This window comes from Nanorana parkeri, unplaced genomic scaffold, assembly GCF_000935625.1.
Source record: "Nanorana parkeri isolate BGI_ZX_2015 unplaced genomic scaffold, ASM93562v1 scaffold1029, whole genome shotgun sequence".
In the NCBI taxonomy this organism is placed as follows: Eukaryota; Metazoa; Chordata; class Amphibia; order Anura; family Dicroglossidae; genus Nanorana; species Nanorana parkeri.
The window spans coordinates 319,826-340,007 of NW_017307297.1; the positions used below are offsets into that span (position 1 = coordinate 319,826).

At 40.4% G+C, this 20,182-nt stretch overlaps 1 protein-coding gene across 1 annotated transcript in view; it reads left to right on the plus strand.

Annotated features, from left to right (window-relative positions):
- DYNC2H1 (dynein cytoplasmic 2 heavy chain 1) overlaps positions 1-20,182 on the plus strand; it is a 315,198-nt gene that overhangs the window by 66,753 nt on the left and 228,263 nt on the right. Inside the window, exons 32-43 of the mRNA XM_018567326.1 lie at positions 1,697-1,905; positions 3,241-3,423; positions 4,484-4,666; positions 4,757-4,980; positions 6,207-6,322; positions 8,224-8,423; positions 10,639-10,903; positions 13,194-13,401; positions 13,489-13,618; positions 16,905-17,060; positions 17,640-17,902; positions 18,894-19,140. Of these exons, the coding sequence (XP_018422828.1) occupies positions 1,697-1,905; positions 3,241-3,423; positions 4,484-4,666; positions 4,757-4,980; positions 6,207-6,322; positions 8,224-8,423; positions 10,639-10,903; positions 13,194-13,401; positions 13,489-13,618; positions 16,905-17,060; positions 17,640-17,902; positions 18,894-19,140 (2,384 nt within the window). The remainder of the gene's footprint in view (positions 1-1,696; positions 1,906-3,240; positions 3,424-4,483; positions 4,667-4,756; positions 4,981-6,206; positions 6,323-8,223; positions 8,424-10,638; positions 10,904-13,193; positions 13,402-13,488; positions 13,619-16,904; positions 17,061-17,639; positions 17,903-18,893; positions 19,141-20,182) is intronic.

The following is a 20,182-nucleotide window of genomic DNA, read 5'->3' on the forward strand; positions in this document are numbered from 1 at the left end:
GGGGGGTGATTTACTAACCTAAACACACGCACGCACCAGGTGCGTGTGATTTTCACACAGCAAAACGTATTTATCAACCAAAAAGTCTCTAAAAGCATATTTCCACTAATGCCATATATGGAAAAAGCATGCACATGATGCATATATAATGCTGCTTCACAGTTTAGACAAAAATGGTTAGCTCACGCATTTACATTCCTGCATTCATCAACGCAAGCAACATAACATAGAGCTAATTTACACAACATCACCTTGCAATTCATGCTTGGCTTTGCACAACACACCTGCTGGGTGTGTACACACTACAAAGGTGTCTAGATTCCACCCATACATCATGCTGGGAGGGAACACACTACAGAGGTGTATACTTGTTCGTGGTGTGTTTATAAGGTTAGTAAATCAACCCCTAGGAGTCAGATAACCTTTAAGTCCTAACGGTACTGCTCTGTTTTTGCTGCTTCTAGTAGAAGCACATTTTCCACAACTGTTTGAAGCCAAACCCCTTGTCTAATCTTCTCTCTGATTTATAGTTCCATCTGTGTCCCCAGTTAGATTTTTCTATGAGATGATAATTCCTCTCTTTGTGTCTCCAGACAAAAATGTTCATCTCCGTCTTTATTGTCTGACACCTGAACAGGAAGTGAGGAGAAATCTGCTTCATGATGACACGCAGAGCAGCAAAATGCCAACAGTAGCTTTAAAGTGTATTTCCACTTTTGCAGTCAAATTTAGGAAAACTCCTCCATATGTTTGTTATGTGTTCTTATTCACAAAGCATACTGAAAAATAACTTTTAAAAGAGTGTCTTACCTTTTTAGATGTTTTGCTAAATCAGGCAAGGTGGCTGATTCCAGGTTTTCCTTAGCACTTTCCCTGTGGTCTGTCCAAATGGAAAGTCTTGGTACTGAAATCTGAGGATTGTGTTTATTTGATAAGCTTCATTAGCATACAAAGGTCAAGCCACCTCTCAATGGACAAGACCCCTCACAGCCCCCCCCCCTAACATTTCAAAGAAATATAAGCAATAATACATGTTAGCCCTTAAAACCTAACCCAAGTGAAAGCTATTTAAACTGCATTTTTATCTTCTTTTTTTTTTTAGCTTATGCTATGTGAATATGTAACAAATATAAAATAGGTTTTATACCTATTTGGCTGCAAAAGTGGAAATACACTTTAAACCTTCACTCTAGAAGATGTGGTTTTATTGTGAGAGAGAAATTACCCTGCCTTCCTGTTTTTGTCTGACACCCATGCAGACTAGGTACCATTTTGATCAAATGTATTTTATATATGTTCATGACACTAAAGAAGGGGGCCCTAGTAACCCCTAAAATGTTTTGGCTTTTCCTGGTGAATTGGAAACCAATCTTATTTTGGGCTTTGTATGTGAAGTGGCGGAGGGGTATTCTGTCCCCTGTTAGCAATAAACAGTTGACACATTCTATTCAAAGATTAAAAAAAACAGTTTTGTTTGGAATTGAACTACAAAAGCTCCTTTTTAGCTTCTGTATTACAGAAGTTTGTTCTCATTTCTGCATAAGTCTGCCCGACTCCGATAAAACCCAGTACAGAACTTGTCCTGCCAGTGCGATTGCTGCTGGTATTCTTCTGAATTAAAGCGATTTATGATCTTGTACCTGACCCTGTCTTCATAATGCATTTCCTCATCCATCATTCCTGTTCCATATTGTAGATGATGCAGGCCTAGTTGAATTAAAGCTGAAGGCTCTGATCCTGGATATCATCCACAACATTGATGTTGTAAAACAGATAATCCAAGCTCAGGTGTACAGCACTGATGACTGGGCATGGAAGAAACAGCTGCGATTCTACATGTCATCCGCCAAGAAGTGTTATGTACAGATGGTCGATGCTGAGATTGAGTACACCTATGAGTACCAGGTAAATTATTTCTTCCCAAGCCAGATTACATCTTATTAGCCAGATTTTGGGTTTGTTTTACAAAAAAACCAAACCCCAAAACACAGGAAATAAAGGTGTGTGCCCAATTAGAACCAGCTTGATACCAGCTCCTATTTACTGCTCCTGCAGATGATAAAGTAAAATCTTGTTGGTCTCCAGTAGTGAGGCGGGCTTGGTGCGAACCCAGTTCACCTGAGTTTGCCCAAGCAGGCTGGAACCGGGTTTGCACTGAGCCCAGGCTTATCATTGGCAACACCACCATTTATCTGTCCATTCACATCTCCTTTGCTTCAGGTTTTATTAATTTTCCACATTTAATTTGCATAAATCTTATCCAAAGAATCAAGTCACTTATTTTTTTACTTTTCATAGGGCTATATGTTTATTATTATGTATTGGTTGTTATATCCAATCAGATGCAGTAAGTAAACAGGGATTCCCTTTTCACATAGTTACATAGTTACATAGTATTTGAGGTTGAATAAAGACATTAGTCCATCAAGTCCAACCTCTTAGGATCTCATTCTAGGAGTACCTGTACCCCTGTGTATTACGGTCCCTTAAGAAATCGTCCAAAAGTTTCTTGAACAATTCCACATTATTATTGGATAAGTAGAGCGAGTCTTATTTTAAAGCAAATCTTATTTTATTGTGTGCACATTCTCAAATTCTTTAGTAAAGCTTACAGAGTCCTGGTCACATAAGAATGCACAGCAAAAATGCTAACCACTGAGCCACTATGACCAAATAATCCTGGTTGGATTCTGTATGAACAAACTAATTTCCCTGGTGCCATTTTACAGAAATATATTAGACTGGGGTATTGAAATAAAATTCAAGGCAGTCCAGGAATAACATTTTCTTCATGTCCCGTTAATGCCCCCTTACATTAGTTTTCCCCATCAGAGTGCCCCCTTCCATTTACATTCCTCATCAGAGTGCCCCCTTATATTAGGTTCCCCGGCAGAGTGCCCCCTTACATTCGTTTCCCCCAGAAGAGTGTGTTCTTATAGTACCAATGACTGAAAAGAAGGGGGAAAAACCTGCAGTGGATGCATCAGCCTCGGATACCAGCATATCCACTGTGAGCCAGCCATATCCAGTGCAGGGACGTGATTATGGACAGAACTGCCACCAAGGTCCACTGTATTAGACCATGACCTTTAGAGCACACTGTAGAGATGGGCAAATGTAATACATGTAGATTTGAAGAGGGACTCTGACGTTGCGTTTGTCAGCCCCTATTCCCCCACAGTTTCTGTGGAAAGCCTGTTTGCTCGGTCTGCTTTTACAAAGGTATTTTTTTTTCTCCAGGGCAATGCTCCCAAGCTGGTATACACTCCTCTGACAGATAAATGCTATCTAACACTGACTCAGGCCATCAAGATGGGCCTGGGAGGAAATCCATATGGCCCTGCGGGAACTGGAAAAACAGAATCTGTGAAAGCCTTGGGTGGACTACTGGGACGACAAGTTTTGGTTTTCAACTGTGATGAGGTGAAATGCTATTTATGTTGGAAAATCTTGTCAATAAATATTTTCATTATTTCTTTGTTCATAAATTAGTTAATTAGTTATTTTGATAAAGGTTGCCAAAAATAACATATTACAAAATGCCATTGCTTGAATCGTACTGATTGATGCACAAGATATTTTAAAGGTCAGGTCCTTCTTAAAGTCCCATGCTGTATTTCTGTATTTCCCATGCATTTGAAACCCACACCAAATGCAGCTCAGTAGATTGGCCATTCTAAGGCTGCATGACCTTCTTTGCTTTGCAGGGAAGGATAAGAACCAAATTCATGTTTTCTTTGTTGTCTTGTCCCTGGTGGGTAAATTGGCCCTTCCTGGTGACCATTGTCATTGGACAAAAAGTGATAGAAAATCCAACATTTTACACCAGAACCACAAGTGAGGGTAAATGTTCCAAAAGACTGTTCAGGTGACAACTCTCTAAGAGTGGAATTCCTCTATTTATGTAGAAATCCCCCCTCAGTGCAAGGCTACAAAAATGAACTGAAAAGGGTTTTAACTCTTCCCTAACCACACTTAAAGTGTATTTCCTCGTTTGCAGTTAAATTTGATAAAACTCTTCTATATGTTTGTTATGTCTTCGCAGTCACACAGCATACAAAAAAAAAAAATATTTTTTAAATATTTCTTACCTTTTAGATGCTTTGTTGCAGTAGGCAACATGGCTGAATCCAGTTTTGCTTTTTGAGCTTCTTCAAAGTGATCTGTTCTAATAGAAAGACTTCAGACTTTAATTTGTGGATTGTGTGTATCTCATTAGCTTCATTAACATACAATACAAATATTAAAATTTGCTACAGTATGATCACGGTCAAAGCAGCCTATTTTCTGCTTTGACCAGGCTAAAGTGTATGCATCCTTCCCTAATATGGATTAAGAAATATGGCTTTGGCTATATATGTGCTACGTCATGGGACCTGACTTCAAATATCTTGAGTATGTGAGCCAGTCATTCTTTTGTATACAGCTTTGTGATATCCATATAAAAGCAATGAATCAGTTTGTTTCTGCATATTTCCCTCAGGGCATTGATGTAAAATCCATGGGAAGGATCTTTGTTGGGTTAGTGAAGTGTGGAGCTTGGGGTTGCTTCGATGAATTCAACAGGCTTGAAGAAGCTGTGCTTTCTGCTGTCTCCATGCAAATCCAGACTATCCAGGATGCATTAAAAAATCACAAATCTTCCTGTGAGCTTCTTGGAAAAGAGGTAAAGTAACCCTCAATTATCATTTGGATATTATATCTTCATTCAGTAGCAGAGGCCTAAGTGTGTCTGACTTTTATGTTTTCTGTCTAGGTGGAGCTAGATCCTAATTCTGGTATTTTTATTACTATGAATCCTGCTGGCAAGGGTTATGGTGGACGCCAAAAGTTACCGGATAACCTAAAACAGCTATTCCGACCCGTCGCCATGTCCCGACCTGATAATGAGCTGATTGCCGAGGTCATTCTCTGCTCAGAAGGGTTCAAAGAGGCTAAAACACTTGGAAGGAAACTGGTGGCCATCTTCAACTTGGCTAGGTAAATATCCTTAAAACCTTTTTTCTTTTAATAGTAACAGCACAAGAATTACATTAACCATGAAATCCAATAAGCTTTTAACCGTCATCAGACCTATAAAAGATGACTGGTTGCTTGGGTTACTGGACTTTAATCACACATTTTTGTCTTGAGTAACATTTAAAGACATTAGTGGGGAAACATATTTTTTTTCTTTTTTTGTGTGTGTTTTGGATGGAGTGGGAAAGGGTTTAAGTGCTTATGGTGCTGTTTATCTTTGGCACTATGAGCACTGAAAGAACTGTGGGGTAACCCTTTTATCCCATAGTTCTCTTTTGGGTCACTTGAGGATATATACTAACATCCTCCCGTGACCCAAAGCTCAGTATGTAGTGGGCCATTGACTGCTATATACTGAGAGCGCTGCAGCCGGGAAGGATCCTGACAATACTGCCTGGTTCCACCCAGCTGGATGATTGACAGCAAGCTCTGCTGAGCCTGCTGTGCCCGCCCCCTCCCTCATCCATTCCTCCAGTCAGCGCTGCAGGATCGGAGAGGTCACCGCCCTCTGCAGGGAGATGATTGGGAAGTGAGTGAGCGACGGTATGTGTTCACTCACTCCCCGATTAATAGAGCCGACGTGTGAGAGTTTCAATGTCACACGTCAGCTCTAACTATGAGGATGAGTGCAATCACTATCCTCATAGTTCTCCTTCAAGCAAACTTATCACTATATTGAACAGACCCCTGATGAAGCCCTAATATGGGCGAAGCATGTTGGGCATGGGTTATAGAAAATATGAGAGAGTAAAGAGGAGCTAAAGTAAATAAGAGTAGAGTTTGGGATGTGAAATAGTAAGGAAAAGCTCCTGCCTGTAAAATGAGATGGGTGCTATTAAAGACAGAAACCTGTTAATGATATGAATAAAGTTTATTGATTGTATTCAACTCTAAGATGAATTGTAGGTGATATTGTGCTTCTCTTCACTGTCCAGACACCGGCTATGGGGAAGGGGGGAGACAAAACATGTAAGTCTTGCTTAACTGCAGCAGAAAATGACAGGTCTCATGTCCTGCTATACAGCACTGCGGTGAGCGGTAGAACTGTGTAAATCTTAGGAATTGGTCAACTTAAAAAGCTCCCCAAATGTATATTTTCATCTTTTTTACTCCAATTCAGCTTTAAACACAATTTCTGTATTAAAAAAACATTTGTTTCAGAATATGCCTAAAATTTTACATTGTAGGGAGCTTTTGACACCACAACAGCATTATGATTGGGGATTACGAGCACTGAAGACCGTCCTCCAAGGATGCGGGAATTTACTTCACCCATTAAAGAAAAATGCAATGAAAATGAATAGTAAGAAATAACAATATCATGTGTGTCTGATTTTTTTGTAGTTGTAAGACCAGAAATTAACACAACATTTCCGAATTTCCATTTAGGTGTTTGTGCAGGGTCTAATAGTAACTGCTTTCCTTACTGTTGAATCATGGATCTCGACAGTAATGTCAGGATCCGTCCCAGCTGCGGCAGTCTCAGTATACCGCGAGCTGTAGCTCACAATTTACTGAGCTTTGGGTCAGGCGAGGAATGGATGAGGGAGGGGGCGGGCACAGCTGGCTCAGGAGAGCCCGCTGTCAATCATCCAGCTGGGTGGAACCAGACAGTATTGTCAGGATCCTTCCCGGCTCCCACTATATACTGAGCTTTGTGTCACGGAAGGACGCTGGTATATGTCCTCCCGTTCCCCTTAAGAGGACTATGGAGAAAAAGACTTACCCCATAGTTCTCTTTTATCTCTGATAGTGTTCTAAGTGGTGAAGGTACATAATTTAACAAAATGCGCCAATTGTCAATAACACCAAAAATCCCAGCTATATGGTCCCCATCTTTCCCGTATTTCGTCTAGAGACATAATCCTACCGCTCTTAATAATATGGTGTAATTGAAGATCCCGTTCTTTAAACCAAGCAAGAAACCTTTCGTCATTCTTGCTGGGTATAAAATACTTATGATCTAATAAACGCAATAAAGGTGAATTATATGACCACCTATATTGCTGACAGATTGAATCCCATAATTTAAAGGTTGTTAACATAAGAGGTGAAGTTTCCCCGGAGAAAGCTCTATAATTCTTCGGGATCCACAATGCTGCTCTCAATTTAGTCTCACATAAATACTGCTCTAATGCTGCCCATTTTTTATGAGAAGTGAGAGATATCCATTCCACTATACGCGATAGTGATGCAGCCATATAATATTTATTAAAATCTGGTAGACCCAGTCCCCCCTTCAGTTTAGGACGCATAAGTGTCCTATGTGAGATTCTATCGTGACCAGAGTCCCAGCCAAATTTATTAACCCTAGATTGTAATAGAGATAGATATTTCTTGGGGATCATAACAGGAAGCGTCCGGAATAGAAATAAAAAGTTTGGGCAAAATGTTTGTTTACCACAATAATCTTACCCAACCAAGAAACTACCAAAGATTTCCATCTGCAGAACTCCTCCTTTAATCCATCCAACATAGGAGCATAGTTAACCTGATACAAATCAGACAACTGCAAAGTGAAGTAGATCCTTAGAAATTTCAACTTCTGTTTCTGCCAACTAAAGGGAAAAAGGGGTCGTAATCGTGCCTCTACTTCCCTAGGGATGTTAATATATAATATCTGAGATTTGTTTTATATTTATTTTACAATTGGAGATCTAGCCAAATATCTCCCAATTCTTTCAATAAATTTGGGATTGTTATGTGCGACTGCTGGATGTAAAAAAGTATATCGTCCGCATATGCTGCTAACTCGTGATCGTATCCTCCATCTCTCTTAATTAATTGTGTTGCCCCACCATGGACCCTTCTCAAATCCCTTATGTGTTTCTTAGGCCTTGTACACATAAGGGGCATTTTCCAACCTTGGCTTTTAAACACTAGTCTGAAGAGCATCAGACCTGGCAAGCATTTACAAAGCCATTAACAAGCAACTTTTTTGAAGTTCCTAAAGCACCCTTCACTTCCAGTGTGGGAATGTTGAATGCAGATCTGGCTGCAGGTTGGAACATGCTTTAAGCATTAACGCAGTGCTGTTGAAATTAGCGAAGATTTAATCATGCTTATCTGTATGGAGCCTCCCGGTGGGGCACAAAAAACTCCATATTCAAAAGGTTGTTGGAAGACTAATTGTCCATTACCTTGCTTTTCTAGTGTTTTTACTGATGAACTTCTAGTGATGAAAAATGGTTGTTTGTCTTACAGTCAATGAAAGCCATATTGTGGTCCAGGCCCTGAGGCTTAATACTATGTCAAAGCTGACATTTGCTGACTGCTCCCGCTGTGATGCATTGATTAAGGACGTCTTTCCAGGGATTGATTTTAAAGATGTAGAGTACTTGGAGTTAAATGCAGCTTTGCAACAGATCTTTGAAGAGGCAAATCTGGAAATTATACCAAGTCAGGTAAGTAACACATAATATCAGAGTAATTGATACCTTTATACCAGGAACCTTCAATCTTTCAGCTTTCCTTATCTTCCATTTACTGACTCTGTGGGGGTTGGCAAGTCTAGCAGGCCAGCCCAGCCCTCCCTGCTTACAGATGTAGACTCCTCTTGGGAAATTCCTTGATGTTCCTAGTTCAGAGGGGAGTGTATTTCCTCCAGTGATTTCTGGGATGGTCCTGATAGGAGGTTTTTACAGAATAAGAAATTTGGGAATGTGACATTGCTCTTAAAACATTTATAAGTGGTAATTCCGTTCCCACAGCATTTTGCAACATTATATTTTTTAAAGCAGACCTTTACACACAAAAATCAAATTCTACCAATGCATCGCTCTATGCATGATGATTAATAATAACAGACATGTCAGGTGTAAAATGCTGTGATTTATGAAATACTTACACTTGCAGAACATTCACTTCCTGCTTTGAAAATGCAAATTACTTTAGTTTGCCCACACAATGCACACTGGGATTGCCTTATCAGCAGAGTAGTGCTGGGAAATCTCATCTGTAATCTCACAAGATCTCAGGGAAAGGCATTTTCCTCCTCTAAGATGATGTGCATGGTCACATGTCCTAGTCACATGTCCTAGTCACATGTGCCAGAAACCCAGGAAGTAAAGGGAGATCTAGTAATCTGCCCTTAGTAAACATGGAATGCAAAGAATACAAAGCCGGCAATTCTCTAGAAGTATGTATTTGTAGATTGTCATTACTAAACATTTCTTAAGGTGTGTTTGTTGTTATTTTAAAGATATGGATAAAGGTCCGCTTTAACCAAGATTCTTCTGTAATATATCAGATCCCGCTGAGCTTTAATCGACATAGTTTTCTTTCATCAGCAAAAATGGCAGCGTTACTTTTTCTTTCTGGTTAATGGAGGGACATGGGCAGTCTCAAACCTTTGGGTTATATTGCTGCCTACAGGAGGATTGGACACTGACAAACAAAAAACTATAGGCCAGACCAGGGATAACCCCTCCTACTACCAGCTTGCCTCAGGTTTTTGCTAGTGTCTTAGGAGGGTGGACATCTTTTCTCAGCTCTTATCTTTCAACATCAGTCAAGGTTCATCTCTCTCTAGCTGCTGGAGGTCTCGTTGCCTTTTTGCCGCTACCCGACCCAGTTGTTCTCAGTCATGATTTTAGTTTTCACAGGCAATCGGACCCCCACTGTAGCAGACATTGTGGTGCAAACCTGGAAGTGACCCTTGGGCACTGGGTTCCATTTGAGTACTGTCCAGTTCTGGTTAAGTTAGCTGTGGAGTTTCTAGGTCCAGGACCATAAGCAATGCCATTCCTTTTGCTCATCATTTTCATTATTGCTGGGTGCCTAATTTGTTTCTCCCACTTGGAAGGGATAATGCTGTGGGACAGAGTGCTGATGTCATTCTGCTGAGTGGAGTGTTGTTTGCACACACTTCACGCTCCCTTTCCTGCCAGAAAGCACTGATGAAGCATCTCCCTGCTGATTCTCCTGCTACTCGGCCTTAGTCATAGCTGGTTGTGATCTAACAGCAACCCCACTAAAATAACACGAAACACGGGGCGGGAGGAACATATACAACTATAGGTCCCTATGGGACTTAACTATTGGTGGGTCACTAGTTTTATACAATGTGCGATTGTCATAATATTACGATGTTAGTGTTCCCACTGTTATGAGTTTTACTATATAATGTCTGAGTTTGATGATGTTCACCCATAATTGTGAAGTGTATTCTCTTCTATTCCTGTTTTGTTTTTAATGTGATTACATAGACTGTCTGTCTATTAGACACAGGTGTTCCTAAGTGTTTCTCCTTGCCATGTCTGGCGGGTTATTTTAGTGGGGTTGGGGTTAGATCACAACCAGCTATGACTAAGGCTGAGTAAGGCAGAAACGCGTCAGCGTATGGATTCAAGTTGAATTAAGTTTGAATTTCTTTGGAAAAGCATCATTTGCTGGTTCTACAGTTTTTGAGTGCTTGAATTGTTATACAAGCATTCTTCACAAATCCTTCCTTGCTCAACTACTGTAGAACAAAAACAAAGTTTGCCTGTTATTTGCTTTCCCATTGAAAGACAAATGTGTGTTTATTGATTAGATTTAAAAATGTTAAAATCTTTTTTTTTTTTTTAAATATCATGCTTTTTAATCACACTAGAGGTCTTCTTTATTGCACTGTACTAGATTAAAAAAGCCTTGGAACTCTATGAACAGCTGCGTCAAAGAATGGGTGTGGTCATTGTTGGGCCCAGTGGTGCAGGCAAGTCTACCCTATGGCGCATGTTAAGAGCAGCACTTGGGAAGACTGGGAAGGTTGTGAAACAGTATACTATGAACCCTAAAGCGATGCCCAGGCGCCAGCTGTTGGGTCACATAGACATGGACACACGAGAGTGGTCAGATGGAGTCCTAACCAACAGTGCTCGTCAGGTTGTCAGAGAACCTCAAGGTCAGTAATTTCTGCATTTAGTTTTGGTTCTTTAGTTAAAAAAAATGAAACCATTAAGTTTTAACCTGGCAGTCAAAATGTATGAAACACTAATTCAAGAAAATGATTGTGGAGCAATTTCTTAATTTTTGTCTAGAAAACAGCTTAATACCCCCAAACAATCATATATTTTCTAAAAGCAGATGCCATGTAGAATTAAAAAAAATGCTAGTTACAATGTTTTTGATATTGCACAATATTTGCATTACACTATACACTAAAATTATTTTATGGCACAGAAACAGAATATAATACCCATTATCAGGGCTTGAAAAATGTTAGGGTGTCTCACCAGTCCGTCAAAAATGTCATAACAATGTTTATTTTATTATTGTTTACTTTTTTTGTTTAGCACTTTGAAAAATGTTTTCACTTTACTTTATTGCTACCACACACATGTGACAGCATTTTGACATGACAGGTTCTCTCTATGTTGATATCTTGGCTGTTTTAAACCCCCAATGTCTCCACTGGACTCCTGAATAGGTTGAAATATATACTGTACATGTACTTTAACAACAATATAGTTTTGCTAGGTTTGGCCCTTGCGGTGTAAAAAAACCAAAAACATAATATAAGTTTGGACTCTCCTTTAAAGCGCATCTAAACCCAAGAACAAAATGTAATATACTGCAGCTTACCAGTCCTTAGATATGCTGGATGCATTAGTATTCTTTTTGTTTTTGTTTTCTCAAAGCTAATTTGCTGAACTATATCTATAGAAGGCGTATCATGGTCAACCTAGGTCAGGAAATGTATTAGGACTATAAAACACCTCTTCCTTTCCCCATTCCTATACCATGAGGGGAGTTCTGTATTTCACAGAGGTTAGCTGAGTAGAGCTGATTACACTTCAGAATGCAAAGAAACTTGTGAGCTTTCTGGATTACTTCCTGAATCCACAGGTATTTTTTGCACTCGTCCAACAGATATTATAAAAAGCTTTCAAGCTTTCATTGATTTCGTTAACAGACCAGAAGGGAGCAAATAATAGCATTATTAGGGTTCACATACATTTTAAATGCAATGAACAGTCACAGCCAAAAATATTGGCACCCCTGCATTTCTGTCAGATAATGCACCACTTTGCGCAGAAAATTGTTACAATTACAAATGTTTTGGCATTCTCGTGTTTATTTCTTTTGTTTGTATTGGTATGACACAAAATTAACAGGTTTTTGACGAAACAAAATGGCAGCTTTTTGGTAAAGCCCGTCATTCTACATTTTTCAGAAAAAGAAATGAGACCTTCAAAGAACAAAGTACAGTCCCTACAGTCACACATGGTGGAGGTTCATTGATGTTTTGGAGTTGCTTTGCTGCTTCAGGCACTGGATGTCTTGGCTGTGTGCATGGCATTATGAAATCTGAAGACTACCAGAGAATACTGGGGTACAATGTAGGGCCCAGTGTCAGAAAGTTGGGTCTCCGTCAGTGGTCATGGGTCTTACAGCAGGACAATGACCCAAAGCACACATCATAAAGCACCCAGAAATGGTTTCAGACAAAGTGCTGGAGAGTACTGGACTGGCCAGCAACGAGCCCAGATCTGAATCCCAAAGAGCACCTGTGGAGAGATCTCAAAACAGCAGTTGGGAAAAGGAACCCTTCCAATCTGAGAGACCTGGAGCAGTTGGAGAAAGAAGAGTGCTCCAAAACTCCTGTAGAGAGGTGTAAGAGACTCATTGATGGTTACCGGAAGCCATTGATTTCAGTTATTTGTTCCAAGGGCTGTGCTACCAAATATTAATTTAGGGTGCCAATCATTTGTCCAGTCCATTTTTGGAGTTTTGCGTGGAATGTGTCAGGTTTGGCTTTTTTTTCTCCACTTTTTTTGTGTCGTACCAATAAAAACAAAAGAAATAAACATGAGAATGCCGAAACATTTGTAATTGCAACAATTTTCTGTGTAAAGTGTGAAATGCAGGGGTGCCAATATTTTTGCCCATGACTGTATAATGTTAACATTAACCTATGGTATATATTTACTAAGCTAACATCTGTAGCTGTAGCCACTGCAGAGCAATTTATCCTCACATTTTACATCACTACAGTGTTTTGTTTTTTTTTTGACTGATCAGCTCAGCTCCCCTGCTTCCCCTCCCAGCAGTAACTCTGTAGCTTATCAGCCTTTTAATCCCTTGCTTGATAAAAATATGTGGATTTCTGCATGCCCATTGCCTGGCTGCAGGTTCACTTTTAAACCAGCTTTTAATTCAGTACTTTAATTAATTTGCATTGCTTTTAATAGAAATCAACTCTTGGATCATCTGTGATGGTGATATTGATCCAGAATGGATTGAGTCTCTAAATTCTGTGCTTGACGATAACCGTCTCCTCACCATGCCCAGTGGAGAGCGCATCCAGTTCGGTCCCAATGTAAACTTCATCTTTGAAACTCACGATCTGAGCAGTGCCTCTCCAGCCACCATATCTAGAATGGGAATGATTTTCATGAGGTAATCAAACTCACACTCCGCCAAGAGTGCCTTTGATCGTCCATTATTGCCTTTCTTCAAATAACTTTATTTGATTTTCTTATGTAGCGACGAGAACACTGATCTGAACTCTTTGATCCGTTCCTGGCTCCGGGGACAGCCAGAAGCACACAGACATAATTTGGAGAACTGGATCGGAGATTATTTTGAGAAGGCGTTAAATTGGGTTCTTAAACAGGTACATTAGCGAGTAATATGTGCTGTTCTACATTTTTATATATTTTTCTGGGTCATCGGCAGTATATTACATTCCCTGTTGGCAATAGAGGAATGAAATACTGGAGTTTGATGTGTTCTGTGCTTGGGGCACTAACTGAATTACACAGCGTAATCTGTTCAGGCGCGTGTGCGAGTGGAAAAAATAAGCAGAACTTTATGTTTCAAAGCCGTAATATTGTAATGTAATGAAACGAGCAGCTCTTGCCTGCTGAGGCTTATATGATTGTCTCTGTGTATCATGCACTGCCTCCAAATTAACAGTCAGCACTTCCCTCAGATAGTACAGGAAAGGTTGTTTATGAAGTTTGGAAACTCCTGATAGAACTGAGATTGGCTAGAGGTGAAACTATAAAGTTAATGAGATTTGTTTTTTTGCCAGAAGCTGTAAGTTTTGCGGTTTCACGATATGTTAAATAGTGTTGTATGGGAGACTTTGCCATTTGCATTCGAATGATTACGCCTTTGTATAAATGCTATGCTAAAATACACTGTATGGCCAAGAGTTGTGGACACTTGACCATCACACCTGCACTATATGGCCAAAGGTATGTGGTCACTATTTCAAATGATTGTATTCAGGTGTTTCCAGTGGAGAATAAATACTGTTGGTGTTACAGCATACAAAGGCATATTAGACAATTGTGGACCTATCTTGTGGTGATGGTTTGGGGATGGCCCTTTTCTGTTCCAGCATGACCCTGCCTCTGTGCAGCTCCATGAAGACTTGAGATGTTAGGTGAGGAAGAACTCAAGTGTCCTGCAAAGTAGAGGTGCACCGAAATGGAAATTTTAAAACCGAAACGAAACCGAAATAAAAAAAAATGTCAGGCCGAAACCGAAAATGTTTTTTTATTTTTTCAATTTTTTAAAATATTTTATTTTTTATAAACTTTTTCTGTGTCCCCTGTTATCAATGAATCCTCTATGAGTGTTCCTGTTCATTGATAACATGAGAACATTGTTTTTTTACTATAACTACAATTATGAATGAATGGGGGTGATGTAGATCACTCCCATTCATTCATAATTGAGGATATAGTTAACATACCATATTCTCAATTATGTACACACACTCAGCGATCACTGAGTGTGTGTACCTTGCTCTTCTCTCTGACACGCTGTCACAGGAGGCTGATCGAGCCGTGTAGAGAGGAAAGCCCAGCCTCCTGTGACAGCGATGTCTCCGCCCCCACACCGCTCTGCTGGACTGTGATAGGTGGCTGAGCGGTGTGGGAGGAGAGACGCCGGCTGCTCACAGCACTCTCCTCCCGCAGCGCTCGGCCGTACATACTAGGCATCCCTAGTATGTACGCATAGTTTCATGGATTTAAAATAATGTGAATTGTAAAACTCTAAGCCAATATGGTAAAATAACCACACTTTTATTTAAAATAACACACCAAAAATTTTTTAGGGGGTATTTTTCATATTAGTTTATTTAACTTTTTTTACATTTTTTTGTATTTTTATTTTATATTTTTTTTAATTTTCTTAGTCTTTTTATTTTAAGTTTATTGTTTTAAACTTTTTTTTAAACTTCTTTTTTTTTTTAACTTTATTGCTGGGAGCAATAGCCAGCTTGCTATTGGATATTTGAATTTGCACATGAACTAAAGGAGAAAAGTTGCAGGGGAGAAACGGGGAGGGCAGCGGAGGCATGGTGTTAGGATCCAGAGCGCCTCCAGGTGGCGCTGGAGCTGAGCCCTGCAGTTCCTGGGCTCACCTGCAGGATTCTCCAGGCAGCCAGGGGCTGCTAGTTGCCAGACCACCACTGGGTGGTGCTGGTACCTGCAGCTCCAGTGCTCACCTGTGGGTGTCTCCCAGCTGCCAGGAATCAGCCCATTAGATGTTGCTCCTGGGAGGGTATTTAAACCCTCCCTGCAGTCTGGACCTTGGTTCAGGATTCCGTTGCCTTCCCCTGTTTGAGTCCTCTGGCCTGAACCCTGAGACCCTGATACCTGTATGCTATCTTGTACCCTGGGCCCTGTTTCCTGTGTTGTTACACCCGTTGTATGTTCTAGGTGTTGGGGGTTACATTATTGGTTTATGCCTGTTGTGGATTGTTTCTGTTAGCTTGCTAAGTTTATACAGCCTGCTGCAGCCAGCACCAGGGGGGAGGAGAACGGTGGACAGAGTGGCAGTAATTAATAAAAAATCAGCTAATCGATGATGAGATTGGTCGCCAACAAATCTCATTATCGATTAATATTGTTGTTGCAGCCCTACTGCAAAGAGCCCTTATTTTAAACTTATTGAGCACCCTTTGAATGAATTGGAATGCCAATTGCAACATTTCTACCTTGACTTCAGAAATGCTCTTTTGGCAAAATCTGACAAAATATCAACAGACTTACTCCAAAACTTTGGATAAGGATGTTCAACACACATATAGGTATAATGATCAGATGTTCTGCCTTCTAGTGAAAATTGAATTTCTTTTTAAGTTAGGAGTTGTTCATGAAGTATTTTTCCCCCATAAAATAGCCACAAATGCAATCCCCATAGTAATAGTAATGTGAAAAAAAGCTGTTTCATGGTATCTTTTCAAACAGCTTTAACACTCTCCGCACAAGAAAGAAATATTCATGAAGAAAAAGATAAGGATGCGTCTCACCACTCAGCTTTTTCAAAATGTCATAACTCTGTAGGACTGATTCATGAGAATAAAAGAGTTGGACACCTTAATGCAATTGGTCCGTGTTTATCCCCAAAGCTTCCTCTCCCCTATTCTTAGCTTGTCCAATCATTTGTTTTGCCTTACCTAGTTCATGTAGCGAGAAACAGGCTTTGGAAACTCCCTGTGATGTCATCACCAGGTTTGTCAAATTCATGCTGGGGGTTCTGCTGTTTGAAGGTATTAGCAGGGTGCTCTACATCAGTCCCTAGTGATGTAGGCACACCCCAAGAAGTACCATTTCTATGTAGGCTGGTCCTTTGTAGTCGAGGCAGCAGCATTGCTTGCAAAGCTTGAAGTAGGGCAGAAAAGGGTGGCAATAGGCAGAGTTCTGTAGTCCCGCTGAGGAGAGCTCAAGCATGGCTGACAACACTGCTTTGGATTTTAATGCAGTAGAGGCAGTGTGGACGGTCACTACAAGGAAGTTAGCAGTTCACTGGATTTCTAACCTGAATCAACAGGTATTCTTCTGTAATTGCAGTATTTTAAAGGGAAATGTGCATGCAATTTAGAGAAATACTTTTTTTTTGCCCTGACATATCCTTTAATTCCTCCAATGTTCCCTCCACAGAATGATTTTGTAGTGGAAACCAGTCTTATAGGAACAGTTATGAATGGATTGTCTCACCTTCATGGTTGTAGTGATCGCAGTCAGTTCATTATCAGTCTTATTCGAGGCCTTGGAGGAAATCTTAACATGAAGTCCAGGAATGACTTTGCTAAAGAGGTAATTCACTATACTTGCATTAACTTATGCATCTAACATGTCTGATATCATGTAACTGTTACGCACATGTTAATTGTTAGGTAGTACGTCATCCCAGACCTCTGAAGAAAATTCTAGTGGTTACAAATGTCTGACTGATAAACTATTGTTCTCCTGATGGGTTTGACCTCAGGATAAGACCTACAAATGTAAAAACAATTGTCAAATACATTATTTATGATCAATCCTTCGAAAATGCATTTGGTAACTGTTTGCGCATGGTGTCTAGCGCTTATCAGGAACTTAATTCCAACTCCGCTAATCAAAATCTTCCAAGGTGTTCTTCAGCAATTTGCGTTGCCTCTTAAAAGACACACTTATATGATTCTGACAAAATTACTGGAATTAGACACAAGAGGTATTGTATTTCTAAATCAATCACTAGTACTCCTTAGCTTTTATTCTGGAGAGATCCACATGGTGCTTTTTCCATGAAGGGATTTTATCAAAACCGGTAGCAGACAAAAACTGGAGTAGCTGTGCACGGCAACCAATCAGCTTCTCTTTTTCATTTTCAAATCTTCACTGAACAAACTGAAGAAAGTCTTCAGCTGGGCTAGGGAATCTCCACCTGATCCTCGCAAACCATTGGAAACCTATTATGACAGTAAAAGTGGACGCTTAATGTCCTACAACCTGGAAAAACCAGAGAATTTAACTATCGAAGACTTTAGTAATCCTCAGGCACTTCCCGTCATCCGAACCCCTGACATCCAGAGAGGACTTGACTACTTCAGACCATGGCTGGGCACTGACACCAAACAGCCCTTCATACTGGTTGGACCAGAGGGCTGTGGGAAGGGGTAAGTGCTGATGTTGAGAAAGAAGGTCACAGTGTTTTAGATCAGATTGAAACAATGATGAAAATACTGCTGCATTATTGGCAGCCCCAAGTTTAGGGTTTTTGGTAACCTTTGTTATAATCTTCAATTCAAAATCTGAAAGCAGCATAGATAATTGGTGGTGTCTCTGCAATCCGCCGCTGCCACCCCTCATACCTCCGCTGCTGATCCGTTCCTCCTTCTCTGCCCGTCCCGTTCTTCCTCCCCTGCCCGCCCCCTTCCCTTCTCTGCTCCCCCATGCCCCCTCTTCTGCAGTTGTTCCATCAATCCCATGGACTCGAGTCTGAGAGATTGATAGAACACCGGCATCAAGTCTTCCATCAGCGGCTGGAAACAATAGCCAGCCTACTATTGGATATTTTACATTGCAATAGCCAATAGCAAGCTGGCTATTGCACCTGCCCACTGCCTGCTGTCAATCAGCAGAGGAGGACCTGAAGGAGAACTTTTTCCTTTAGTTCCTTCTTCTACTGATTTGTATTTTATTTTAAATTAAGGCAGATATTTTTTAATCCAATTAATTTAAAAAAAAAAATCAGCTAACTAATCATTAGCTGCGGCTCTACAGTCCTGCTCATCTAGTTTACAAGTGATGATGAATTCTGCTGTCACAGTAACAGGGTTAATTATTTGAAACAAAACTCCCCCCCCAAGCCCCCAGACATTGAGAACTAAGCAGCATTTTTCAGCCCTGAAGTTTGCAGAAACATCAATGGAAAAGAATCAAGCTGACATTTTTTAAATATATTTTCTTTAATTTATGCTGAGTGAATGGGAACAGGTAACAAATGTAAAGTAGGTGTTATCCCAATTTGACTGCTTATTACATGTTACATTTATATTTAGAACATTTACTTCGTCAACAACTCCTCATTTTAAACAGTTATTTGCGTTTGATGGCTTGCAGTTGCAAATTTCTCTTAATAAATGTTGCTGCAATTGTGTTTTTCAGAATGCTTCTTCGTTATGCATTTTCCCAGCTCCGCTCGACACAGATCGCTACTGTTCACTGCAGTGCTCAGACATCTTCCCGTCACGTCTTGCAGAAACTGACACATACCTGCCTGATAATCAGCACCAACACAGGGCGAGTCTACAGACCAAAAGACTGTGAACGGCTTGTTCTCTACTTAAAGGATGTTAATCTCCCCAAACCGGACAAGTGGGGGACAAACTCACTGGTAGCATTTTTACAACAGGTGAGGAGGATATTGTAATCAGGTGTTTAAAGTGACACTAAACTCAGGAATTAAACCTTAAAAATACATTCAAGTACCCTAACTATTAACAAAAATGTATCTTATTTGTGTATCACTCGGCTTTCGATTCTCAAATCATCTCTGAGTTGGTGCTGACACTGTCCTTCCTTCTGGCTACATTTGTTCCCAGTGAGGCCCTGTGTGTTGTAAAGTAGCCACCGCTCCAAGCTCACTCCCGTGGTGGACTTAAATCTCACATTTAGTTTACTAATTTGTATTGAGATTGTCGTCTGTCACGGGAGTGCGCTTGGAGCAGTGGCTACTTTACACACACAGGGACCATGGGGAACAAAAGTAGCCACCCTCCAGAAGGAAGGACAGTGTCAGTACCAATACAGAAATCATTTGAGGATCTACAGCTGAATGATACATAAATAACATACATGTTGTTAAAAGAGAACTATGAGGTAAGTGTTTTTCCCCATAGTTCTCCTGAGGGTAACGGTAACGTGACCCAAAGTTCAGTATACCGCGAGCTGCAGCACGCGGTATACTGAGACCGCCGCAGCCTGGACGGATCCCGACATTACTGTGGAAAACATGCTAGAGGAATTGGATTGTACCTCCTATTATTCTTATTTCCCCGATAGTTCCAATGAGTTTTCAGGCCAAATTTTATGGGACCGCAAACAGGAGTCTAATCTGATCAGTGCAGCCTGTTGCTTGTGCAGCCCCATTAGAATTAGATAAGAGGTAAGATTGAGGTTAGATAAGGTGCAAGACCAGCCAAAGCTTTTGTTTAGTTATGGAAAGAGTGGGGAAGGATTAGAATCTGTTGGGTTTTTACTGTTCTCCATTAGAAAGATTTCCCCTTACATCTCAATGACAATGGTTTCACCAGATCAGGAAGTGAAGATCTCCAACACCAACAAAAATAGAGAAAAAGCTAGTAAAATAGGGGAAAGCTGCAATCCATGTCAGCTTTTTATTGCTGTGTGTGTCCCTGTTGCAGATTTTCCTTCGCAAAAGATATTTGTCTCAA